At 40.5% G+C, this 27,771-nt stretch overlaps 2 protein-coding genes across 15 annotated transcripts in view; both read left to right on the top strand.

The window, feature by feature from the left end:
* agrn (agrin) overlaps positions 1–2,472 on the top strand; it is a 341,291-nt gene extending 338,819 nt beyond the window's left edge. For all 11 annotated transcript variants that reach the window (XM_077515073.1, XM_077515069.1, XM_077515070.1 and 8 more), the window contains one exon: positions 242–2,472. In XM_077515073.1, the coding sequence (XP_077371199.1) occupies positions 242–402 (161 nt within the window). In that variant the 3' untranslated portion in view covers positions 403–2,472. The remainder of the gene's footprint in view (positions 1–241) is intronic.
* A 3,648-nt stretch (positions 2,473–6,120) lies between these two features.
* Positions 6,121–27,771, top strand: part of ptpn11b (protein tyrosine phosphatase non-receptor type 11b) — a 48,334-nt gene continuing 26,683 nt past the window's right edge. For 3 of the 4 annotated variants that reach the window (XR_013282568.1, XM_077515063.1, XM_077515064.1), the window contains exons 1-2: positions 6,121–6,267; positions 22,507–22,629. Coding sequence is in view for 3 of the 4 variants with exons in the window: in XM_077515063.1 (XP_077371189.1) it covers positions 6,254–6,267; positions 22,507–22,629 (137 nt within the window). In the remaining variant the exon portion in view is untranslated. Of the gene's footprint in view, positions 6,268–14,469; positions 14,661–22,506; positions 22,630–27,771 lie in introns of those variants that run through there. The other variant, XM_077515065.1, reaches the window with a different exon arrangement.

Here is a 27,771-nt window from a genome sequence, read left to right as displayed (position 1 = left end):
AACCCTAGTCTGAAGTCGCCCCCCCCCTCCCCCCCACACTCACACCTCCTCAAATGGGTCCACCCATTGCCCCACCACCACTCAAAATCTCCTGTACAGTGAAGACACTATTTATACATAGTTACTACCCGCATGTACTATTTTTGTATTGACAGAGAGAGTTATTGTGTCTTTAGTATAATAACAGTGTGCAATGGCTGATGTATCATGGCTTTCGCATCTTTTTTGCTGTTGTCCTCAGGCGGTCTGGAAGAAGTGTCGGTGGCCCGTCGGTTGCCCAAGGCCTACAGCACGGGCTTTGTGGGCTGCATCAAGGACGTGGTGGTGGACGGTGTGGAGCTCCACCTGGTGGAGGACGCCTTGAACAACCCCCAAATATTACACTGTCCAGCCGCCCAATAAGCAGGCACACGGGGAGAAAAAAGAAAACACTGAGAGAAATGAGGAAAGAAATTAGTAAATACTCAAGAAATCCTCCCAACCCTTTCCATTCCCTTCCATAGCACCCATGTCTCCTGCTGTAATTATTTTGTATTTTTGTATGCTTTTCATTGCTTTTTATATCGGAAGAAAATGTTCTTTTTTTTTTTTCATAATTTCTTTTAATCTTCACCTCCATTCACATGTCCATTGCCTTTTTTTAAATCAACATGAAAAACAGATTTTCAGTATGCAGGGAGTAGTTTTGCTCTTAAATCCGTCACCAAGGTAACAAAAAAAAAATGTTGCGTATTGACTGCTCATTACTTGAACTCTGGTGTTGATTTTTCTTAAACACTTGTCACGGTGCCATATATGTTGCTTACATTCCTCAAACATTCTTTTTACATACAATAATATATATACAGTATGCATATATATTATTTAATACTGCATTCCCTCTCCACCTCCCAGCCTATTGTATTTCCTTAATGGGACTCTCTGAGATCAGTCAAGCTGCTACAATGAGAAAGTACAACAACAACAACACCAACAAAATTCATCTACTCACATCACTCTTCAAATCACAGTACCAAAAAAATAAAATAAAATAAAATTACAACTGATATTTGTCGGATCTGAAGCCTATATGACCCTCTAACACACCAAGACATGTCATAAAATCTTATAAATAAAAATATACAGAGTTTATAAATAATGTGAGAGACTGTGAATATGTAAGGTATGTTCTCATCAGAGAGAACTGTGCGTTATTTTCTTTTTGAAAAATCAACAAATGGTCACTCATGATAACCACCATTAATGCATGGATGTATGCAGTGTTGATCTTGCTCTGAAGCATTGCCTCACTTGCGGTATCTTTCCGAAGCTTTCCCCCGGTGTTATGCAGGAACCTTGCATAGTCCACGAGGGGAAAAGTTGTTTTTAGGGAGGATGGGAAAAAAGAACGATGCAAGGAGAAAGAGACGATTATCTTGGGATGTGTCCTGCCTGGCAACCATCAACAAACAGCAAGAGTCTTCATTTAATTTTTTTATACCCGCATTCCTGGAAGAATCGGATCTGGCTGTTGAGAGAGACTGTGACATTTGTTGAAGCCATAACAGCCACAAATAAATGATTATTACATGTTAACTAACATACTGTAGTAGCGCATGGGTTTGTAACATTCAGTGATGCAATGAGCAGTTGCTGAACCACAATAAGCTGTGATGACTGATATCTTTTTTTGATATGAGATCTTTGGCAATATATTCTATAACAAAAATCATGCCTGTTTTGTGGTTGAGTAGCAAACGGTCTTGTTTGTTTACATTCTTAACGATGTTTCCCCTGAAATGATTTGGCAACCATTTTTTTTTTTTGTACAGCCCACCTGTTTTAAGTGTAAATTTAGCTAAATGTGTTATCTGTGGAGGTTTATGTTTGTTTGTTTTTTTAGTAATATACACTGGAGCCATGTCTTTCCTACCACACTTTGATAAATGTACATGGGGAGGGATGTCACGAAAGCTATAATATAACTCATGCATAATATCAGGTGAAATCAGGAAGCCCTTTTCTGGTGTATCAATACACGTTTCAATTCCAGCACTCACTCTCTTTATATCTTCTTTAAACCATGCTGTTCTTTGGTTTTGACCAATTCAGGTGGCAACACCTAAATATATATGTATATTTGTATGTGACACCAAACAATAAAGCCACATGATTTAATGGCAACTTTGAATTGCCTTTAAAGCCACTAGTCACCTTGACTCTAAGCAGCATCCTTATTTTGTTTAGCCAACTGATAAGCTCCATCCCCATATAATAGTAATAATAATGACAGGGGGGGAAATACAAGCAAAATGTTCATTTCCTCACTTCTGTTCCTTATTTATATCAAAAAGTGGATGTAAACTACTGTCTGTTCACGAACCTCTTCAAAGGGCAGTGCTCCGAGTAAAAGTGGCATGACCTGAACATTACTAACCTTATGACCTTTGTCTTGTGTTCCTCATCATGAAATAAAATGTCAACCAAAATGGAGGTCAGTCTTCTCATTGTTAATTTTTTTGGACATTTCAATATTTTTATTTGGTTTATTTTCTAAATTAAGATGCTCAAATGCACACTTGTTTTTCTGCAGTTAATTACAGAAATGTTTGAACAAGTTGTCTTTTTTATTTTGTTATTTATTTTATGATTACTATGGTACATTTAACAAAGCAAACAAGATGTGAAAGGTGTAAAAGAAGAGCTTTCAATTGAGAGGTTTCACAAAATAAATTCGGTATGACAATCACAATTCAGGACTTTTATGCTAAATACTTTAGTTTCTTGGCGCAATAGTATTTAAACCAGTGGGTGTCAAACATATGGCCCGTGGGCCAGAACCGGCCCATCAAGGGATCCAATTTGGCCCATGAGAACAGAACAGAAACAGCAGTTGTCAGTAAAAAATGAGTGTAGTTACTAATTTTGTCCACTAGAGAGCGCACACCCACTTTAAATTTTGTTAAGAAATTTCAGATCACTCTGCAGTAGGGATGTAACGATACCCAAACATCATGATATGATATTATCACGATATGAAGATCACGATACGATAATTATCACGATATTGTGTGTTGGCGATATTTAAAAAAATCACAATATTGTAAAAAAAGAGAGCTGATACTAAAAAAAGCACAGCATTGTGTTTTTGTACATAACAGCAATGCATATAAACCACTTACAATCACTAATAACATTGAGGCACTTATTTGCTAATGCAAGCACACCTTGATCACTTCACAAGCATATTGCGTTCCCCTTCATCTGGCAATTATAGATTTTAAACATAGAAGGCCAAAACATCCCTAATGAAAATGAAATTAAACTAATAAACTAGCCACTAGAGGGTGCTAGAACTGCACAAATGGAAATCAACCTGACTTTTTTTAACAGATGTGTTCCTTTTAAATATTGTGAACATGATGACGACGATATTGTGGCAGTTCTAATATCACAATATCACAATATTGCCCATATTGTTACATCCCTACTCTGCAGTAAGATGATAAATTACAATAGTTTCAGAATGTACATGTAATTATTTGCATTTGTCATTATTTATAGGTTATCATGCAACGGACATACTGATCTAGCCCACTTTCGATCAAATTTGGGTGAAAGTGGCCCATGAATTAAAATGAGTTTGACACCGCTGGGTTACAGTTGATACACAAATGCTTGTTCTGTAATTTCTAAATGATAAATGTCAGATTGCACATAAATTACTGAGGGCTGAACAGTCGAAACAGTTTGAGAGGAGCAACCAATGACAATGTTTTTGTTTGGTTTATTTTACGTAGGGCACAACCTGTTAGGAGAAATGAAATTGTGAATTATACAACAAAGCCAGTTTGGTGGATGTCATCAAATTTAGACATAGCTCCAAAGTGCTCAACAGAATCACATTGACAAGAAGCTGACTATAATAACAAAACAAAAAGAAACACACTGCAATATAACTTTTTTGCCCAACCTTAAACATCATCCTCAATCTTGCCTTTCTGTGACTCTACCAGTGTGTCTTCATTTCTTTCCCAACCTGTAGATGACATTCTAAGGTCAGTGGCTATTAAAGCCTAGCGCGGTACTGATGTTGATGTCGAAATAAGCCTTGTCTACAATCGCAAACTTTGTATGCAAACATTCTAAAACTTTGCTACAAAAATGGTTTTTAATGTAATCTCAGCATTCATCTACCATTTATAATTTTGTTTTTGAAACTTTTCTTCTCTTCACGTTGAGGCTGATGAGTGTAATTCTGTTCACAGAGTGTAATTCCGGTCAAAGTTTCTGCACCAAGAGACTTGGCATATTAATAAAAGTGAAATAAATTGAATGAGAAAATGTTAAGTGAAAATAAGGAACTAAAACTGCCAAAGACTATCATCCGTTTCAATGACTGTATTCAGAAATTAGATTATCATCGAGCACACACACACATTATCACATTATCTTGTGAAATATTTGCCTATGCAGGTGCAACACACCCTCTTGAAACGAACATGAGACCTACAGTATGAATTGAAATCCCCTGACACATGGCGATGACTTTGCATCCATCACATTTAGTGCGAGAAAGCAAATATGCAGCCAACGCTGTTCACCTTCCACATCCATTTCCATCATGTATTGATCAGACTGTAATGTCGTCCTATTGTGCGCCAGCATAATTTTTAACTGCTGGCCAGACGTAAACAATAAATACTCAGTGGGAGCAAATCCTTTCAGCCCGGAGCACGCTGCATAGGACTGCGAATAATTTCAAGGGGAAGGAGATGTTCCGTCTCTCCGTCCTGTCAGCGCTCGTGTGTGGGCTGTGGCAGCACACGGGGTCAAGCTGTGGAGAGGCAAATAAATCCATAGTTGTGAAGCCTTTGGGCTCACAGACAATTGCATAAGCCTGTCCATCCCCCCAGTAGATTAAGCTGTAGTGAGAGGCCGCTGACGTCAATGTTGCCCGTGAGCACAAGCGCCGTCCTCCAGAACCGGCATCTTTTTCTCTTAAAACCATATGGCATCGCTTTACAATTTAGAGTAAAATTAATGTACAAGGCTTTATTGGTTTAATAGTCAACAGACTATTCAAGAATTGAATTCCAAAAATTTAATAATAATAGCGCAGCATACTCACTTTGTTGTCATGACTGGTCGGCCATTTGATTAAATAAAGTTGTGTGGGTTAGGAACTTGTCAGCTATTTCTAAGATGCACTACAGAAAGACTCATCATTCAAGAAACATAAGCATCTAATTGATTTACAACTTCTGTTATGAACGTGAATGCATAAATTGGTTAGCGAAGGACACACAACTATGAGTCAAAGATGATTGAGGGAAGAGGTACGGAACTGGAGCAGTGGTTAAGGCCTGTGAGAGTACTTGGTTCGACCAATTATTTAGTTTAAAAACAAAATCTCTGAAAATCATTTATTAAAAAAGAAGAAATCAATCAAAATGTATATTGTGTAATAAAAGTAATCATATCGTCCATTTATATCTCCACTTTTTAGGATTTGCACAAATTACTGTTTTCGTTTTCTACTTCTACCCCACCTTACAGCTAACAAGCAGCCAAACTTCAGCATCTCAGGAAAAATGAATTTTACACAAAATAATTTTTAATATAAAAATTAAGGGTTTGTTTCAATGTCTGAAAAGTGTTTTCCTATTATAGTATTAGCCTACTTTATTGTATAATATATAAGTATCACTTTTTGATATTATGAATTAATTAAGTATTCATTTATTTAATTACACTAAACTTTTTTTTCTACAATACAATTAAACAACCGACTTTTGGCTTGAGTTAAACGTGTACAGCACGAGTTGTACGGTACACACACACGCACACACGCAGGCACACGCGCGTACACAAAAGCACGCTTTTGTTTTGGAGGTTAGGACAGGAAAGTGCACTCCAGTAGTCATGGGAAGTTTGATGTGAAAATGGCTACAGTACAGTGCAGTATTTATGGTTGTTTTATGTTTAATGTTCGAGCTCTATTATGCACAGTAAATAATTACTTATGTAAGTGCTTTAGCAATAAAGCTGACTTAAGTAGAGTAAATACTGCTCCCAGAATCCTACATGTTTTGTTTTGAAGGTCAGAGCCGGAACTCACGCGCCATACTTGAAGTGCGTGGAGTGATGAAACCGTTAGCAAAATAGCCCCGACTCCCGAGCCGCCGGAGCGCGCTGATAGTGCCGCTATACAGTCACTCTTGCTGGGATAAGAGCAACGTTTGAGGACTCCTGACACCTCGGAGAGACTGCGATGACATCGCGCAGGTAAAGTGGAGTTGTTCTGTATTTTAAAGCGTCACCTGCAATAGCTGTAGTGTTTGACACCTGCTTCACTTTGTACGAGCGGAGCTTCGATAAGTTCACTGAAGCTGGTGAATGCGTTAAAGTGAGCGCCTGCAGTTGGTCTAGTTGAGGGGACAGCTGAATGTTTGGTCATGTTTGGGGACAAAGTCACTCATAAAATTACACACCTCATGCTTTAATATTCTTGTTTCAAAATTTGAGAAAGAACACAAGTGACATTCCAGCTGCAGATGCCAAATTGACATGAAGTAAAATGTGGATACATCTGTTGTAGGCCTATTGATATTTTAATTACAATGTTCAGATCAGGTTTGCCTATATGTTATGGACAGAGAGCATATATATTGTTGTTTATATTTGGTTTTGCAAGAAGTAGCCGCAACAATTACTTTCAACAATATAAACTTTTTCTTTTAATGGCAATAGAAATATTACTTAACACAAGTGTACAACGTAACTAAACGTACATTGTTTAATAGTGGGCAGCGTAGTGGTATTGACAATTCCAAACATCCGGGCATTTCTGATATTTCCACAATTTGCAACAAAAACATTTTGTATTGCTTTTGCATGTGACTAGCACACAAACCAGGCAGATTTTTATAGTCTTCCCACATGCTTGCTTGTTTGTTTGTTTTTCACGTATTCTGGCTTTGTCTGTTTGATTGTAGATTGATTGCCCAAAGGTGTGAATATGGGAGTGGTTGTTCGTCTCTGTGTGCTCTGTGATAGGCTGTTGACCAGTTCAAGGTGTACCTCGCTCTTCGCCCAAGTCATTTGAGATAGTATGGATGGATTCATATTTAATAGTCACCTAGAATAGCGAGATTTATAATGGGATTCACTCAAGGGAGTTCTCCACAATATCAACCTAGGAATTCTCCATGGTGATTTGTTCGGGAAAGGTGGGACATTCTGTACAGTACTTTGAGCTGATTGGACAACGCTGCATTTTGTGCACGTTTGTTTTGACCAATCATGGCCACGGATGAAATCATTGGTCAAGAGCCTCTCACTGTTCAACATTCAAAAAGGAAGCTGAGTAATTCTGTGAGAACAGAATTAATTTGTTGCTCTGTGATTGGTCCGAACCGATGAGTGAAAATCAACGGGCTCAGTACGTACAAAATGTATTCTCGGGAGTTAGTGAACTCACAAATACCATGAGGATTCATCTTGCAGAGCAAAGTTGATTTAATAGTACCATTGGTGGGAGTGACTCATAGTGGAATCTTGATGGTCCAACTAAATGCTGGGTGACCTCTGATTTGTTCCAATTTAGAAAAATTGCATTGGAAGTAATGTAAAGTTAATGTTTCTCTTGTGACAATGAAATTGTCACCATTATTAAACCTTTATTAAGCATACATGTTTAGAAATATGTTAACCCTTAATTAGGGCTGAACAATTAATCACATTCAAATCATTATTTTTAGCATTTATTTATTTATTTATTTATTTATTTATTTATTTATTTATTTATTTATTTATATTAAAAAGTGTAGACCACATGTTTACATACTATCTCATTATTTCATGAAACATTACAACTTGAAGTGGTATATCTACAGATTCATTTGTGCTCTTGTAATCTGATTTATGAACTAATTGTGATTTTTTTTTTTTTTTTTATTTTATTTTTTTTTTTTTGCTGACTAATGTTACCACACACTTGGGGGTAGAATTTTATTTTGTTACCACTTAAATTTAGTAAGGTAACAACTCTTATTGAAGTACTGTGGAAAGAAAAACAGTTTTTCATATGAATTCATGATTCATTTGCTTTTATAATTATTTAGTGTAAGACTAATCTGTAAAACCAAACCATTTTAAACATAATAAATCTGATTGTTTATTGTAATATCAATTAATTGATTGTTTGTGTTTTGTTTAAAAAATGCATGGGGAGAGGACCTTGAAAAAATAATCACATATTACATTTAAAAAGCAATCACAGTATTGAGTGAAAATCCCAATTAAATTGTTTATTAGAATCGTCCAGCCCTACCATTAATTGTCATTTAAACAATAAAACATTTTCTTAGTAGCAACTGTTGAGAATCCTCAGCCTCACAGCCAAGTTGCTCAGAGTTTGTTTTTACTGTAACAAAATAAAGTTTAGAGCCAACAGTGGCTTGTGTTCGTTCAATCCTAAACCTTTTGAATATTTTTTGTGCCCAAATTCATCTGTAGTTACAAACATTTAGCACTTGCTCTTTACCTCTGAACTAATTATTTGCCAATGTGCATCAGCATTCTGGCCTGCTGCAAGGTGACCTGGAAAATGTTGACACCGGCAGCTGGCTGCTCTGGAGACAGTTGTGTGCGTCACGCTCTTCAGAAATTGCTTTCTTTGCACTCCTAGTGTTTGTAGTTGACACAAAAAAGAAAATACACTGTACAGGTGGTAAACAGGTCAGTGTAATAGAAATGTTAGTTGAATGTTGTCATAGATACTTGAAGTCTTGAAAACCCTTCATTTGATATTTTTTTTCAGGGTTCTGAAAGTGCTTACATTTTGGTGAAGTTCTGTAAAGTTCATAAAATGGAAAGTACAGATGAACAATCCCAACAGAAATACTTTCAAAATTTCTCAAAACCTTTAACTGCAACAGCAAAAAAAAAAAAAAAAATTAAGTTGGTTAAAGTGACAGTGTGTCGATTTTTCTGCCATCTAGTGGTGAACTAATAGAACAACCTAAGTTCGAAGTACAGTGGTACCTCTACTTACGAACGTCTCATCATACGGCATTTTCGAGTTACGAAACGCCTCGATGGGAAAATATTGCCTCTTGTTACGAAATAAATTTCTAGATACGAAAGGTAAAAATACATTACCGAACGCAACATACTTTCAGCTATGGCTATTACCTACCATAGGTATCTATGAGCGTAGATACTAGATCGGTGTTTGTGCATCTTTCTGGCATCCCATTGGCTAAGAGGAACCTCTACCATAGGTATCTATGAGCCTAGATAATAGATCGATGTCTATACAGCGTCCTCATCATTCATCCCGAGGCCCATGTGGTGTTCCGATAGTTTGTCGTTAATGTATTAACTAACGGCCGACGAATTTGTGCAAAAATTCAAACAATTAGTGATTGATGAAGGCACAGTAAGATTTTAATTGCGACGAGACGGGCCTTTTTTGGAAAAAGATGCCTCGCCATACCGGAAGTTTCCATGAAGTTTCGGAATTTGTTTAAAAGAATCACCCAGAAAAGTGTTCACCAGTCAGGCGACCGCTCACTAAGATGATGTTTGCCTTGGACATTTTCGAAGGATTGTTTTTTTTTTGTTTTTTTTTTAAACATCCTTGGATCAGTTCTTTACAAAACACCAGGCAAAAAAACACTTCTGAGAGGGAACATGAACCATGAACCAAAGAGGGCAAAAAACGATGAGGACAGCAGTTAAAAAGGTAAATGACCATCATTCAATTTTATTCTTTACTTTATTCTTTGTTTTTTACATTACGCACAACTCTCATTTATTGTGCAATAATCTAATTGTAACATATATTTGTTACATGTTTTGATGAATTTTTATGCTTTATAAAACATTTATGTCTGAATTTTGGGAGGCTTGGAATGGATTACGGCATTTACATGGAATATGCGTCTCTACTTACAAAATTTTCTACTTAAGAACTTTCTTCCAGAACCAATTAATTTCGTAAGTAGAGGTACCACTGTATATGCATTTTGAAGCACGTGAACTTCAGTGCCTCAGAGAGACCACACTTCACAAGCCTAGTACCAATTACTGCGTTCGCTAAGTTAAGCTCCTTCGGGTAATGGTAGCAGAAAAATGGCAGCGAAACATGTCAGCCTTTTATAATTTGAGGTGTGACTACTGCGATGTAATTATTTTGCTTAGTATTGAAATTAATAGTTGGTTTTTAAAATGAAAGAAAATTGAAAAATCAAATATTTCTACACACTGTCCTTTAAACTGTTTTACAAGTGTAAGTAGCCAAACAGTAACATTAAGAAACAATAGTTATTTTACGACCGTGGATTTGTGTGATTTCAGTGGTGTATGTTTACCGTATACTCCGGTCTCCTCCCACATTCCAAAGACATGCATGGCAGGTTAATTGGGCACTCCGAATTGTCCCTAGGTGTGCTTGTGAGTGTGGATGGTTGTTCGTCTCTGTGTGCCCTGCGATTGGCTGGCAACCAGTCCAGGGTGTCCCCCGCCTACTGCCCAGAGCCAGCTGAGATAGGCGCCAGCACCCCCCGCGACCCTTGTGAGGAATAAGCGGTCAAGAAAATGGATGGATGTTTAGCGTAACTTTTTTTTTTTTTAATAGAATTCCAAATAATATCACAATTTAGACAGGCTTTTTCAAATACAATGACATGCCGATATTTGTTGTCGTTATTCATGAATTCACCTAATTGTGACTTTTTGCTGAAAAATGCCTCTGATTTTGATTTGCTGTATATTTTTATGCTCTTTCAGTAACACTAAAATGGTGCCAAAGCCATTTATTTTTAAGGGCAATATCAGACTCAATTTAAAATCATATTTAAATATTTTGAGATGATAGTTTGTGGTATATATATTTTTGCTATTAGTAGCAGGGCTTGATTTCTATTGCCTGTGAATAGGTTTACTGTAACTCCCAAATTATGCTGCCTGTTAGGAGTGTATTACTTTTCATAGAAAATCCAACTAAACAGTCAAACGAACACTCTAATGTGAGCAATAGAACCAGACCTTCCGGGCTGTGGATCACAATCAGGTTCAAGCCAAATATAGCACATGCGCAAAAAGCGTGAGATTTCAAGAAGGAGGGGAGCCGTTTTCTGCCCTGTTAGTTCCAATGGTTTGTGTGAGCGGCTGAGACATTTATGAGTGTTGCTTTGAGGCTGCCTCCACACTTCCTGATCTGAAATCTCACAGTAAAAACAGAAGATGTGCAGCTTAATCTTAATGAAACTCTTTTTCTCGCTCTGTCGGACCACATTGAAATCCCCCATTTAATCCACACATACAGTTGCCTACGCTTCTCCATCTATCTCAAATAACGTCATGTTGCTGCTCCGTGTTCATTATGAAGCCACCGATATAGCCCCCAAAGCCCCCTTTGTTAATGGAGCAGACCGCATCTGTCACTGAGACTCATTTGAGAAGAGTGAGTCAGTTTTCTCTGTAGGGCCACAGGAAAACAACAGCCCGTGTGGAGGAATAAGATAACGCTAGCAACATTTCCAGGAGAACTCTCCACACCACCAACTGTTCATGCTTTTTTTAATGCACTTCATGCATAGTGTGGAGTAAGTACAGCAGGATTCCCAAAGGTGCGTAGAAAAAAACAATACATATAAAGTTGCTCTTTTTACCATTTGAAAACTACTCAAACTACTCAACGGAAATTTACCAACAAACACAAATTAGATTCAAGATTTTTCCAAATTTTAGTTTAATATTTGAAATGCAAATGTTTTAATCAATGGCATCGTTATAAACTTTCTCTTTTGGGCGGCACGGTGGTTCTCGATTAGCACGTCCGCCTCACAGTTCTGAGGTCCAGGGTTTGATTCCGGCTCCGGCCTCATTGTGTGAAGTTTGCATGATCGCCCCGTGCTCGCGCGGGCTTACTCCGGGTACTCCGTTTTCCTCCCACATTCCGAAGACACGCATGGTAGGCTGATTGATCGATCCAAATTGTCCGTAGGTGTGACCGTGTGTACGAATGGTTGTTTGTCTACGTGCGCCCTGCGATTGGCTGGCGACCAGTTGAGGGTGTACCCTCTGCCCATTGACTGCTGGGATTGGCTCGCGACCTTACTGAGGGGTAAGCAGCACACAAAATGGATGATGAACATTAATTACGAAAAGGCACTAAAATCACAAAAGTAGTATTTTATCTATTTATTTATTTATTTATTTATTTTGACGAGCTATTACATGAGCGACCAAAAACATTTCAGAGACCCACGTTTAGGTTCTGATCCACCATTTGAAATCACTGTCTTAAAATATGGCATTATGGAGTTTATGTGACAGTATGACGAAATAAACCATGTTCCAATTTGCTTTAACTTTTGCACAGACATAAAAAGTTTATGTAATTCTAAAGGATTAAAAGATTTGGAGCCAGATTCCCAATTCAAATGAGTAATTTAGTTAATTACGCGATGTGTGGAGTGCTTAGAGTGAGAAGCATCCGGTCAGTCATGTGTGAGTTTAGCACTGCGTGTAAATACCGCAGCTCATCAGCCGGCCAAAAATACAGACAACATTACCAAAATCCACACCCCAAGGCTTGTCTGTGACCAATATAGCCTCGCGGGGCACTTTGATGCCATGCTGGGGATGCTAAGTATACCACCTTTTTGTCTACGGGCCTAGACAGGCATGCCGTAAATAGACGACCCAAGCTTTATTGAACTTGAGACATTACGTAAGAGGCTAAGCGGCAGCTGGATGCACACTGTGCCCCGTTTTTCTTCGACCAGCTTGAGGCCTAACCTGAAGCTCCCAGCTGTCCATGTCTATCCCATGACACTTTTTTTCCCCCCCCCTCTCTGTTCTGTTGACGTCTTATCAGGCCAAAGCAGGTTATTTGGAATCTCATCAGCTCATTTGTGTTTGCCTGTTCTGCTGCTTGAGGCGTCATGCAGGAAAGTGGGTCGCATGGTGGCTGTCAAAGGAAATCCTATTCTTGGAAAGCCCTGACTCACTTGGCTCCTGAAGTCATGATCTGAGGAGGAGGGAGTGATAGTGTGAGACTGGAATGATAGTGGACATGCAGTGGTCCAACGCAACCTGTTACAGGGTGCTGTTTAACCTTACGTTCCTGTTGGTTGGGAGGAGCTTGTTAATGTCATTCATGTCAGGAGGTTGCCAGATACTGCACCCTCTTTAGCTTAATTCTTCTCAAAGTTCTCATGTTTTTTTTCCCTAGCAATTAATCATTACATCTCTGAGTTTCACCTGAATGTTTGTTTTTAACTCTTAGCGAGACTTTTTGGACAATTTTAGTTTGGTGAATGGCCTTTTCTGTTTCAGCATGACTGCCGCAGTCAGTGCTCGACACAATCAAGACATTCTCAGATAGGTTTGGTGTGGAAGAGCAAACTCAACAAACAGAACACCAAATACGTACTGTAGCAACAAGATGCAGCATTTTTTGATTTATTTTTTTTCAGTGCAATCAGTCAGTTTCACCGTTTTCAGTGAATTTAGAGCGGATTAATACAGTATTTGCCATGCCACAATATTGGTATTGGCAAAGGACGCAGCACAGGATAAAGGTTAAAGTACCACTGATTGTCACATCCAACTAAGTGGGGTGAAATTCATTCTCCGCATTTCACCCATCCACTGAGGGAGCGGTGAGCAGCAGCAGGGGCCACGCTCGGGGATCATTAGGTGATCTAACCCCACAACATGTAATGCTGAGTGCCAAGCAGGGAGGCAATTGGATCCCATTTGGGATGTGTGCATAAACTAAATATTGCAGTGTTAAGACCAAAATTCTCTCTCTCTGATTTCAATAGTTATCTCGACATTTGCATTGTGAATACAATTACCTTGCAAAATGCCTTTCAAATACTTAATCCAAGGTTCACTGCGAGGTCATCTTGAGCATGTATAGTCTAATACTTCTTGCTATATTTAATTGTATGTTCATCCCATGGCAGAAAAATGAATAGCCTAGTGGCGTACTGTTGAATTGGCTGGATCGCGGGGGTTATCTTGGCAAGGGCCGACTATGATCTGGTGTAACTACGCCACACACGATTAGATGTAATCTCTAGGCACGGGCGGCACAGATGCTGTGTTTGCTTCCCGGACAAGACCGAGCCACAACCTTGCAGTTCTCGGAGAGCTGGCATCCTGATCCGGCCTGGCACGGTCCGGTCTGTGTCACGGCCAGCGAAAGCTCTCTTGGCTTGGGGATCACAGGCCGGGTGGGCTTTGTTTGCTGTTGACCACTCAGGAGGAAGGCGGTCAGACCGGTTGACCTAAGCTTGTCACATTCGCCTAAGGTGGGTAGAGGATGGGTGGGGGCTGATAGTGCTGACGGATTGTACTATCAGTCTCGCTCACGTTCATCCAAATCCCAGATTACAAGCCCTCCGCCCCTCGCTCTCCGCTGCACACTCCCTCTCTTTGTACATTTGCGCAAAGCACCACGTTTCTCTCACTGTCTCATTCGAACAACCTGGTAACACGGATAAACACACACCCCTAAACCTGCCCTTTCCCTCACCCTGGATTTGTCTTCTATATTGTCCTGACTCCCTCCTGACCTCACTTGTGTAACAGTACTGGATTACTAAAATCTGAGGAGAAGGAAGGGGCTTGTGGAAGGCTTCGACCAGAATGGTGAGGTAGGCAGAAATCAACCCCTTCAACTTTCCCCATGTTCCTGCTTACTTTCACAAAGAATCAATTTAGTTCTCTTTTTTTTTCTTTTTCTTTTTTTTTTCTAGAATCAATTTAGTTCTACTAATTTGGGTTTCATTAAACAGATCATACAAGTGTTGAATGGGTCCCATTTGGGATGTGTGACCCCTGGCACAGAAGCAAATCAGTTCCAAGAGTTATTTCAAGCTTTCATCTGAATTACTTCAAACTCAACAAACAGAACGCCAAATATGTACTGTAGCAACAAGACGCAGCTTTAGTTCTAATACTGTAGCAGTGGTCAAGTTTTGCCAGCATACATTATTTAGTACCGCACTGCATGCAAAAGTGTTTTCCACAGCAGACTTTTGTGCAACTGGTTCAGGATCAGTTGCCCTATGATTGACTGGTAATCAGTCCTCGATGAAATCTGCTTTTCGCTAAATCAGATGAGATGGACTCAAGTCCAATTTTTGTCCATGTTATTACTTAAATTTGCTGGAGTATAAGAGAAACCATATTTTCCACATAATGTTAGGATGAACTCCATTCTCTTTGACCTTCATTTGTAGTACGTACGTTAGAGTAACATTTCTTGTAGTTGAATGCTAGTGCTGCAGTTTCCAGCATGTCCCCATTGTTTTGATGATTTCATGAGCGACAGCAGCTCTGAGATGGAAGGATTAAATATAGATTAGTGACAGACCACATTTTTTATTTGCCCCACAGTTATTATTTCTCTGTATTTATCTGTGAAGGATTAAAAACAAGACAATGAGTAATCTGTTCACCAGCTGACACCCATGACCTCTCAGTGGTTCCTCAGTAGAGTACATTTTCAGCAAATTATCAGGATAACACAACCGTTGTCACTGTGACTGTGCTTCGAGATTAAATTACATTTTGGTAGTTGCTGCTTAAAAACTTGATTGTGAAATAGAGTTGAAAGTAGAGGACAACTTCCATTTTGGCAACTCGTTTGTGCAATGACGTTCATGACCGGTGAGGCACCGACTCCTCTGGAGTCAGATATAAAGATGTGGACATAACATTTAAGAAAATGAAAAACAGAAAATAATTTAATGCAATCTAGTATTTTTGTTTCATTTTTTTTTTACCATGCAGAGAAGATGACAGGGAGGCTCTGCCTCACCTGTGTTATGTTCTGGGGTTGGATCCTAAAAACGCAGACACAAATAAGACTTTAAAGGGATCGTTCAGATTTTTTAACATGAATCTCTATTTCATCCTCACCTCCAGTGTGTGCGATCATCACTGACTTACCCCTGACAGCGTTCTGTGACACGAGTTCTGGTCCGATGTTGGACGAGAGGAAAATAGTCCAGCAAGCTGGCTGGGGTCACGGAAATAAAGCGATTTTCTTCTAAAAACAATTTGTGTTCTAAAGAGTGATACATTTGCATCACAATACTACTTTTCTGAAAAAAAGTCAGACGCCATTACCGCCGGTACTACTTTTGTGTTTGTTCGTATCACTGTGCGGCGCCCCGCATGCAGCTGATAGACGCGCACTAATCTACAAGTTGTTTGTCTTTTCGACGGCGGAAGGATCAGCTGGCTGCAGTGCGTCGATTAGCTGTCTATAGGGCGACGCGCAGTGATACGACAGAAAAAAAAAAGTAGTGCCTGGCGGTAATGGCGTCTGACTTTTTTCAGAAAAGAGTATTGTGATACAAATGTATCACTCTTTTGAACACAAATTGTTTTTAGAAGAAAAACGCTTTTATTTCCGTGACCCCAGCCAAGTGGCTGGACTATTTTCCTCTCATCCAACACCGGACCAGAACTCGTGTCACAGAACGCTGTCAGGGGTAAGTCAGTGCTGATCGCACACACTGGAGGTGAGGATGAAATTGAGGTTCATGTCAAAAAATCTGAACGATCCCTTTAACTATTTATTCACATTGAGAGGCGTGGAACAAACTTGACTAGACGAGAAACGAAAGTTGCACAGAGGAACAGAGGTAATAATCCGACAAAAACACACACTTCTCAGACATGTTTATATAGACAGAGAATCTATCTGATTGGCTGTGGCTAGACATGTGAGTAACAGGACTGACATGGAATTATCTGATTGGCTGTTGACCAGAAAAAGAGATTAAAGATTCCTGACATCACATAGCGTCTTTCCAGTTAAAACTAGATGCTGGTTACATCAGTTCAAAACAGACACTTAACCTCACAGTCATGACCCAAACATAAAGGCCTCAGTATACTTCTGCTTGAGGCTCACGCGGAGACGTCACGACGGAGCTCCGCTCGTGCGTTTGCCTTCCAACTTGTGCGCAATACACATCGGTGTCTGCTGGAGTTTCACACCAAGTCCCGCTGTTGCTATGGCTGGGACACCACACTGTGGAGAGTCCTCTGCATTTTAAGACAAATTCAGGAAGTTCTATTTAATTCAGAATCACAAAACAAAGCCGGGGGAGAGTACAGCCTAATTTATGCCTCCACGTTTGCTCTCGCGTTGATGATCGCTGTTGGTCACATGATCGACGCGAGCCATGAATTTTAAGTGCCGCGTCGCTCGTGACCGGCTGTGGTGCACACGTCGCCAATCCTTGAACGCCGTAGATGGCGGGGCGTAGCTCGCTTCTGATTGGTCCGTTCAATGGCGTTTTTTCTTTTTTTTCTCTCTCTCTCTCCCCGCCCCCCGCCCAGATAGTTTCCGTGAAGGCAACTGGCGGAGCAAATCGACTTCCCTGCTCGGAGACGACGGCTGCGCATGTGGATATGTGCCTGGGACGAGAGGCGGAAAACAACAATAACAAAAAAAAAAAAAAACTGTGTTCGCTAAGCGCACGGCTGTTGTGTTTTGGCGAGTTTACGGCCGACACCGGTGCAAATTGGCAATAATTAATTGCCACGGTGATGAACTTACTCTCCCCCCGGATTTGTTTCGTGTTTCTGAATTAAATTGAACTTCCTGAATCCGTCATAAAATGCAGAGGAATCGCCACTCTGTGGCGTCCCAGCCATAGCAACAGCGGGACTTGGTGTGGAACTCCAGCAGACACAGATGTGTATTGCGCACAAGTCGGAAGGCAAACGCACGAGCGGAGCTACGCCGTAACGCCTCCGCGCGAGCCTCTCGCAGAAGCATACTGAGGCCTTAAGTCCATCACCGCGGCAATTAATTATTGCCAATTTGCACCGGTGTCGGCCGTAAACTCGCCAAACCACAACAGCCACGCGCTTAGCGAACAGGGTTTTTTTTTTTTAAGTTGTTGTTGTTTTCTGCCTCTCGTCCCAGGCACATATCCACATGCACAGCCATGGTCTGTAGTCGATTTGCGCCGCCAAACACAGTTAGCTTCACGGAAACTATCTGGGCGGGGGGCGGGGAGAGAGGAAAAAAAAGAAGAAAAAAAAGCAGAGTACGTCATCGAACGGACCAATCACGAGCGAGCTACTCCCCGCCATCTACAGCGTGCAAGGATTGGCGACGTGTGCACCGCACACCGCCACGAGCTACGCGGCACAAAATTCATGGCTCGCGTAGATCATGTGATCTATGCCGGTCATCAACGCGAGAGCAAACGTGGAGGCATAAATTAAGCTTAACTCTTGCATGGCCCTAGCATAACCCTTGCATGACCCTAGTCATGACAGTAAGCATAACCCTTGCATGACCCTAGTCATGACAGGAAGCAAGACAGTAAGCATAATCCTTGACTAGTCATGACAGTAAACATAACCCTTGCATGACCCTTGTCATGACAGTAAGCAAGACAGTAAGCATAACCCTTGACTAGTCATGACAGTAATCACAACCCTTGCATGACCCTAGTCATGACAGTAAGCATAACCCTTGCACGATGACCCTAGTCATGACAGTAAACATTAAGGGTGTCACGATTTCGATTTTTTATCGAAAGCGATCGAAATTACGTCACGATTTCGAGCATCGAAATAGAAGAGAGGACACACGATTCGATGCCCCCCCCCCCCCCCGCGCCCGCCGCCACCGCCGCCACCGCCACCTCCCAGGAAAGCAAATGAGACGCAGCCATTCAGCTACTAGCTAACGGCACTTGTTAGCTGACTTCTCCTGCAGTCATGATGGCAAGCGCGGACAGACACAGCAATGGTGCTTCAAGCCGCTCCCGCTTCTCTCGTCACCAGTTTGGAAACATTTTGCGTTCCCGGTGAGTTATGTCGACAACGTTCACGTTGTCGATAAAAAGACCACAGTTGCAAGATATGCTATGTGCGCGTACTGTACTCGGCCACGGTGTTACGCCCGGCTCGTCAAGGGGAAGGGAAGTAACACAATAACAGAAAATATAGAGTAGATAAACACGGGTCGACTTTAACATCTGAGTAGTTTTAATTGAAATTTCAGGCAGGGGTTTGACAAGGGAGTGAAAGTGGAAGGTGAACAAATAATAACCGCATTTGACAGAACGGAGGAGAAACAACAATAACCAATAGGGGTATAATACACGGATACACAATAGCGTCGCGCTGGCACAGTCGTCCAATCGGAGTGTCGCGCTGGCACAGTCGTCCAATCGGAGTGTCGCGCTGGCACAGTCCTCCAATCAGAGTGTCGCGCTGGCGCATTCAAACTGAAGTACCATTATACGGGCACCAGCCGACACAAACACACACATACATACTAGGGGAGCGGAGCCGGCGGCGGGCCCGAGCCGCCAGCCGTAACAATGGGAAACACGACAAACATGACGGGACATTTACGCAGGCATCACAAAGATTTAGATTGATCAAATTCAACTAGAAGTGGGAAAACAACGGTCCAACCAACTATTTCATCCTCATTTACAGTGAAACTTCCACACACTTCAGCTCGCGCGAAACGCCAGATCCATAGGTCTATTTATAGCAGCAGACCTGCAGCCTTGGAAAACGCTGGATTCAAACATTTAATTAGTGTACTTGAACCACGCTACAGTATGCCCAGCAACTGTAAATGTTGGGATATAGTTTGTTCAGGCTGTATTTGTTCCATGACTTTGGATACAATATATTTTTTGTTGTTGTTGCACATTGCACATTATTTTAAGAGGAACGCACAGCACACTGTTGTAACCAAAAACAGTCAATAGATGGCAGGCACCCACTGTGACTTTTTGTTTTTGTTTTTTTATTTTTTATTTTACACTTCAGTAAGAACAAGACGGTTAACTTTATATTGTAAATAAATTCTTTGAATTTGATCATTCCTGCCTAATGTCAATTATCATATATTACATAAATTTACACAAAAATAATATGGAAATTGCATCACCTATATGTAGCCGATCTTTTGAAATAAGATTTACTGTACAATGAATAGAACCAATGATCATAGACTAGCCTTAGCCTACAGAAGCATATGCCTCTGTGTTATAAAGTGGGGGAGCGGGAAAAAAAAAAAAAAAAAATCGAAAAAAAAATCGAATCGTGACCCCAAAATCGAAATTTAAATCGAATCGTGGAGTTGGCGAATCGTGACACCCCTAGTAAACATGAGTGAAATTTTTACCCAATCCAAACACAAATAATTGTTTTTTTTTGTTTTTTTTCTTTTGTTTTGTTTTTGTGAAAAATGAAATATTCGTTCTTTAATCTTAATTCTTCGTGAACATCACATTTTATTGAGCTTTTCAAAAGGACAAATACATTTTTATCAGATCTGGTATGTTTTATTTTTGGCAGACATTGTTGTTTGGGTAACCTCTGACTGGTTGAGTGTTAAATAGTTCCCTCTGTTGCCAAGCCAACTAATAATTTCCATTATAGCACTACAGTATTGGTTTGAGATTAAGTGTCTGCAAAACATGGTTAGGTCAATTGATTTATTATGCCCAACTATGTTCTATTAAATTGCTGTGCATTTTCACCACAATGGATAACTCAGTCCTAACCTTTGAAGCACTCACTACCCCCTACCCCCACCCAATCACAAACCTTTATCCCATTCAGCCACAAAACATGCACTTAACTTATTCCCTTATAGCAGTAAATGTATCATTTCTACTGTTGCTGCTGGAATCTGTACTTTGGACTTTCAAGTGACTGAAATTGCATCAGTTGACTACCCCATGTCACACTATCTAACCCGGTCAGGTGAGGATACAGGTCAGGTGCATTCCGGGACAGATGTCCGCTCTTTGTTTGTTCACAGCTTTGCCATCATCCTGCTTTCATAAGCCAGCAGCCAGATCATAGTTTCTCACTTTCTTCCAATATTTATTTCCCAAATTGTTGCAGTTATGGAAAACTCGTGTATGAAACACACTTCGGTCAAGCCGTCGTCGTCTCTTTGACTTGTCTATCAAGTGCAAAATTGTGGATGAGGGTTTGTCTCCAAATGCAAAGCGCGAGAGGCTGATAATTTCTTGCCTTTTCAATTTACTTTCAGAGCATGTGACTGTCAATTAAACTGAACAGCTAGAACGAAAACAGTTTTGCACGTTAGATAAAGCTGACATGTATCCATTCAGTACATTCTTGATGATAGATCGACACACATCATCCTCAAGGCAGTGCACAATACTATAGCTTTCACTTTGACTCACTACACAACTTGAATCAACATGGGGACTTTGTTGCTATGACATCATCTGAAGTTTGGAATGTTCCAAACAGGTATTTTTCTAAGCATTTTTCAATTTTCTTATTGTGCTTTTGTGGAACGTGTTGCAGTCATGTACTTAAAGCACTATATAAAAAAAGCAGTCCATTTACCATTACCATTTACCATACAATTTCAATGTTTATTTTTAAATATGTTGACATTTGTTAACACAAATGTGGATGTCTTGAACTTAACCAATATTCAGCTATTAATTTGAAGATCATTTTCCATGCCCATCAACACAGATATGAGACATGCAATAGATGCATCCTGTTTTCCTGTTGTCAACAGTATCTGAGTCGTTCCATATAAACAAACTTAGTCTTATGAAATTGGTTTGGAATTTGTACACATTCTGTGGCATTTGACATCCACATCAAGGCATTGTTTTTCTCTAGGTATTTTTACATCTTTTTTTTTTTTTTTTTAATTATTGACGTTATCAGTGTGTGCTGAGTGAATGTAAGTGTCAACACTACAATTTCTGAAGAGTAAAAGAATACATTACTTAATTTTTATTTTTTATGTTTTTAACCATCCACTTCTTCGCATATTTCACATTCCCAATGCGGAAATAATGTTTATCTCTCAATTTGAATATACCGGTCTTTTTTTTTTCCTCATCCCAAATGAACTGTTTAAACGTTGTTAGCCTCATTTTCACTGATGAAACAATGAAATTAACGAAGCATCCCAGATGATAACATTTGCAATCTAGGCCTGTTATACAGTTTTAATTGCACAAATGACAGGACCTGCTAATGAGAGATTTGCTAACCTAACAGGCATAATCATGGGGCTGTATGAGATAAGATGCACTGTTTGCAATTTAAGCAAAATTAGTGTGTGATTAATGTGATGATTTAATAATAAGTATGTATATATGAATCAGATCCACGGGACATTTAGCCAATCAGTATACGTTATAGTGGAATAGCTGCAGTCGATTACAATCAGTTTCAGGTCGCTGGTCAACCTTGGATTTATTTGTATCCATGCAAAATGGTGTCATTTTAATTATTGAGCCATATTGTACAGAAACATATACCAGAATCACTCTCTTTTATTATTTGTCCAAAAGGACAAATTCAGGTTATGAGGTCATCATTTTACTTTTTTTCTTTTGTGATTCCACTAGTACCTAGCATGACATAGATATAAAAAAAAAAAATACCAAAGAAAAGGCAGCTCAGTAGCTCAGTTTTGCGTTTTGTTTTCAGGTGGTTCCATCCCAACATCACCGGAATTGAAGCAGAACAGCTCCTGTTGACCCGGGGTGTCCACGGCAGTTTCCTAGCCCGGCCCAGCAAGAGCAATCCGGGAGATTTCACCCTTTCAGTCAGGTATTTATGCTCTTCCCTTGCTTCCCCTACATCTGTTTTCTCATTGATCACAAGCCCCTTTTTTTTCTGTCTCAATGTTCTCAAATGGTGCAAAGTTCAGTAGTGAGAGCAAACAAGCCTCAGGTCTGTCTGGCTGAGAGACTAGTTTGCCATTTTAAAGACACTGACAATGAAGTTGTGAATACTTTTTAGGTACCAATCCACACCCATTTTAAGTGCACTTTTATGTACTGTATTAGTCATATTGTCAGTGTGACCAACCATCTGACTTATATATTATATCTTCCAAATTTTCTGTCTGACTTAAATTTTATTGTTTTATTTTATTCTTCTGATTTTATTACCTTTTGCATGCACTAAACAGAGCAGCACTCCTAATTTAGTTGGATTCTCTTCTATTCTACTCTTTTCTATTCTATTATAAAATCTTAACTCAGACTATAAAATTCAGACCCATCACATCCTTAAAATAAATCAAAAGATAAATGAAAAGAAATGAAAAAATACATGAAAAGATACAAATATACAAATACATTCCAATTATACGCGTGTGCCTACCCGGATGCAGACTGTATAATGTTGAAAATATAAGAATATATTATGTTAGATTATATTTGTATATATTATTGTATATATTTTAGGGGTGTGCTCAAAAAATCGATATGGCAATATATCGTTGCGGGACTCATTACAATACACGTATCGATACGCAGGCGTCAGAATCAATATTGCTTGTTAACTTTAAATAGGCAGTTAACGTTTGCCTTTGCAGCTTGCATTGTACCTAAAAAATAAAAACCAGCAGCGTCTTTGAAGTTAATTGCCTTCAATTAATGCAAAAATAGCTCACCAGTGATTGGACACTGTGTCTTGCTAAGAAAAATGAAAGCAGAGAACATTTATTTACTTATAAACTTAACATGGCACGTGTCTTAATGCTCCAATTTTCGTATATTTTGTTTAAAAACGAAATAGAATGTGTTACATGAAAAAAATGCTGTTTTTATTTCCCCAAATATTTCAAATAAGCACATTTTAGTGCTTTAATATTTTGGTATTTTTGCTCATTTCGGCTCATGCACATTAATATATTTTCCCGGCTAGTCCTTGCTCTGCAGTGCATGCACATTTAAACCAGACATGCAGCTTGGTGTTGAACCACAAGAGCTGCTAACAGAAATATTTTTGTCAGTCACCATAACAAACATATCCTTTTTGTATACATATGACTGTTATTATAAAATGCAAGTAAATTAATGTAATATATCGTCATACGTATCGCCTTGAAGATCAAGTATTGGGATCCGTATGTATCATGATACGTATCGTATCGTGACCCCTTGTATCGTAATACGTATCGTATCGTGAGGTTGGCGGCAATACCCAGCCATATATATATATATTTGTACCAATCCTGTATCAACATAAACTCTTCTGGACTCACATTTCTGTGTACCACACTCACACCATCTCTGAACACACAGATTCAGTATGTTATCTGAGCAGTGGAGAGCTTAATGAGCTAATTAGTCATTATCCAGCATGAGTACTATGAGTGATAGTTCAGATGGTAATAGTCACTGTGGGAGGTTGCTGTACTGTCCTCGCTCTGTCTTCTCTTCCTCTCCTCTTTTTGCCTCCCCTACTCTTATCACCACCACTGTATATGGACATGAATAGGATAGCAGGAGAGGTTTGGCAAACACTAGTGATGTTAGTTCTTTGATGTAATCAATTTAAAGATTGATGAAACCCCAAAAGGGGAAAGTGGGAATGTTAGAAGCACGTCTACGTAGCCATATCTGCACTCACATTACTGTTTGGAGTTGTATGCAATATTTGTACAAACACACTAAATGATCAGAGAATGTTTATTTCAAGACATGTTATAACACAGGTTTTTCGTGTATTTTAGCATTTAGTCAGTCAGGTTTTTTTTTTTTTTTTGGCTCAAACTGCGCCACGTGGGTGCCATTCTAAACATTTACACACGTGTATGCTGTTTAACACTTTCTCAAACAGCACATTTTTCATGATCAATGTGAAGTACTGCATATATAGATTTTATAGTTTTCCAATGTTTTCTTGAATCCCAAATAACTGTCTTCGAGATTAAGTTAAGCAATGAAGGTTGACTTCTGTTAGGATCTGGGTTTTGTTTTTTTTGGTAGTTTTCCATGTGTCTCTTGTTCTGTCAATGTCTTATCATGTCGACCTGTGCTCGTTTTCCCGTTCCCTTGTTTGTCCAATCAGCTCCCCAAGCCACTTGTGTCCTGTCCAGGTGTCTCTTGTTATCTCGTTAGTATGTGTATTTAGTTCCCTGCTTTCGTTCAGTCCTTGTCGAGTCTTTGTTGTTGTTGTCGTCGTCACACCTTGTTTCCCTGAGCCCTGCCTGTTCAGTTTGAAACTAGTTTAGTTAGGTTTGGTTTACATTTTGTATGTTGTTTTGCACTTTGTTTGTTTTATGGTCAAATTAAAGAATGCTTCAGAGCACACCAGCCACGCCTCGCCTTGCCTTGCCTCCCTCCATTTTGTTTCTCAATCCCCCACAAACCCTGACAGAAAGACTCGACCAACCATGGACCTGGAGGAGGTAACAACAAAATGGTTGCGTCAAGCCGAGGAGATGCGTCTTCTCAGGCTTTCGACAGAGGCGGCAGTGGATGAAGCCATGCGACGTATGGCTTCCGCCAGAGCGGTATGGATTGCCGCTCTCCAGCCGCTCACTGACCCAGTTCCGGCGGCGCAGCCCCAGCGGCCGCCACCTGACCCAGTTCCGGCGGCGCAGCCCCAGCGGCCGCTACCTGCTCCAGTTCCTGTTCCGGCGGTGGCCGGCCAGTGGCCGCCACCCGCTCCAGTTTCTGTTCCAGCAGCGGCCGACACCCGCTCCAGTTTCTGTTCCGGCAGCGCCCGGCAAGCGGATGCCAACCGCTCAAGTTCCTGCTCTGGCGGCGCCCGGCAGGCGGCCGCCACCCACTCAAGTTCCTGCGCCGGTGGTGCCCGGAAAGCGGCCGCCACCTGCTCCAGTTCCTGCGCCGGTGGCGCCCGGAAAGCGGCCGCCACCCGCTCCAGTTCCTGCGCCGGTGGCGCCCGGCAAGTGGCCGGGACGCCCTCCTCACTGGCGGCACCCTGCATCGCACATCTGGCGCCCGGGACGCCCTCCTGACTGGCGGCACCCGGCATCGCACATCTGCCGCCCGGGACGCCCTCCTGACTGGCGGTGCCTGGCATCGCACACCTGGCGCCCGGGACGCCTTCCTGACTGGCCCTGATGGTGGGCGGTGTTCCCACCTCCGCCCGCCCTCGTTTTGGGTCTCGTTGCGTTTTTCGTTTTTGGACATCTGGGATCTGTCTTTGGGTGGGGGGTACTGTTAGGATCTGGGTTTTGGTTTGTTTGTTTTTTTTGGTAATGTGTCTCTTGTTCTGTCAATGTCTTATGTCCACCTGTGCTCGTTTTCCCGTTCCCTTGTTTGTTCAATCAGCGCCCCAAGCCACTTGTGTCCTGTTTAGGACACAGTGTTTAGGACACATTTAGGACACACACACTCTTGTTATCTCATTAGTATGTGTATTTAGTTCCCTGCTTTCGTTCAGTCCTTGTCGAGTCTTTGTTGTTGTCGTCGTCACACCTTGTTTACCTGAGTCCTGCCCGTTTAGTTTGAAATTAGTAAGTTTAGTTCCCAGCTTTGATTTACATTTTGTATGTTGTTTTGCACTTTGTTTGTTTTATGGTCAAATTAAAGGATGCTTCAGAGCACACCAGCCACGCCTTGCCTTGCCTCCCTCCATTTTGGCCCTCAATCCCCCACAAACCCTGACAAACATCAATTTGGTTAAATGTGGTCCTTTTAAATAGTACAGTATTTGAACATTGGCTTGAGCCATTTTTATTGACACACTTTATAGGCAAAGGCAGAACACTGAAGCCTCCCATTTCCACTTGGTCATATGTCTTCATGCACTCCTTGTAGTTCAAAACAGCACACTACAGTGTTCTCCCTAAAAATAACAAAGCAGCTCATTTAAATAGTCATTAGTTGTTTTGTGACTTTAGGGTAACATGGACATGCATTTTTCTTTTTATATTTCTGACTTAAGGATACAACCCCTAGCAAAAAGTATGGAATCACCAGTCGTGGACGAGCACTCAGACGTTTTATTCTGTAGATCAAACTCAGATAAAAAGTGTGAAACAGTCGTAAGGTCATTCCAAAGTGCAACATCTTGGCTTTCAGAAACAAAAGAAATGAAGAAAAACCATTGTGCTGGTCAGTAAATGTTACTTTTATAGAGCAAGTGCAGGGAAATAAATATGGTATCACTCGATTTTGAGCAGAATATAAGAACACGCCCAGTCAATTTCCTTTCCTTAATTGGGCACCTGCCTCAAATCACATCTGCTCGTTAGTCAGCAGTTAATAACAGTGCAGTTATCACGCCTTGGAGGGCTGCTGGACCAAGTTGTTCTTGAAGAAGGTAACTCTACACGTATGGTTGCCAAAGATGTGGGCTGTCCACAGTCAGCTGTATCGAAGCACTGAACCAAGTACAAACAGCATGGGAAGGTTGCTAAAGTCAAGCGTACTGGTAGACCATGGAAGACATCTAAGCGTCAAGACAAACAACTAAAGGCCATATGTCTTGAAAACAGAAAATGCACAACAAGACAAATGAAGAAGAAATAGGAGGAAGCTGGAGTCAATGTATGTGACAGAACTCTGCAAAATTGCTTCAAGGAAATGGGATTTACATAAGGAAAGGAAAAAGGAAACCATCATTGACACTTAAACAAAAAAGAATAAGACTGCATTGGGCTAAGGAGAGGCAATCATGGACTGTGGATGACTGGATGAAGGTTGTTCTTCAGTGATGAGTCACGAATCTGCATTTGACAAGGTGATGACGCTTGAACTTTAGTTTGGTGTCGTTCCAGTGAGATTTACAAAGAGGACTGCCTAAAGAAAACATCCAAATTCCCACAGTCCTTGATGATATGGGGCAGCATGTCAGGCAAAGGCACTGTGGTTAAATCTTCAATAAATGCACAAGTTTACATTGACATTTTGGACAGCTTTCCCATCCCTTCAATCGAAAAAAATGTTTGGAGATGATGAAATCTTTTTCCAAGATGCTACAGAGCAA

This window comes from Festucalex cinctus, chromosome 2 (assembly GCF_051991245.1).
Source record: "Festucalex cinctus isolate MCC-2025b chromosome 2, RoL_Fcin_1.0, whole genome shotgun sequence".
NCBI lineage: Eukaryota > Metazoa > Chordata > Actinopteri > Syngnathiformes > Syngnathidae > Festucalex > Festucalex cinctus.
This window is presented reverse-complemented; position numbering and strand designations above follow the sequence as displayed.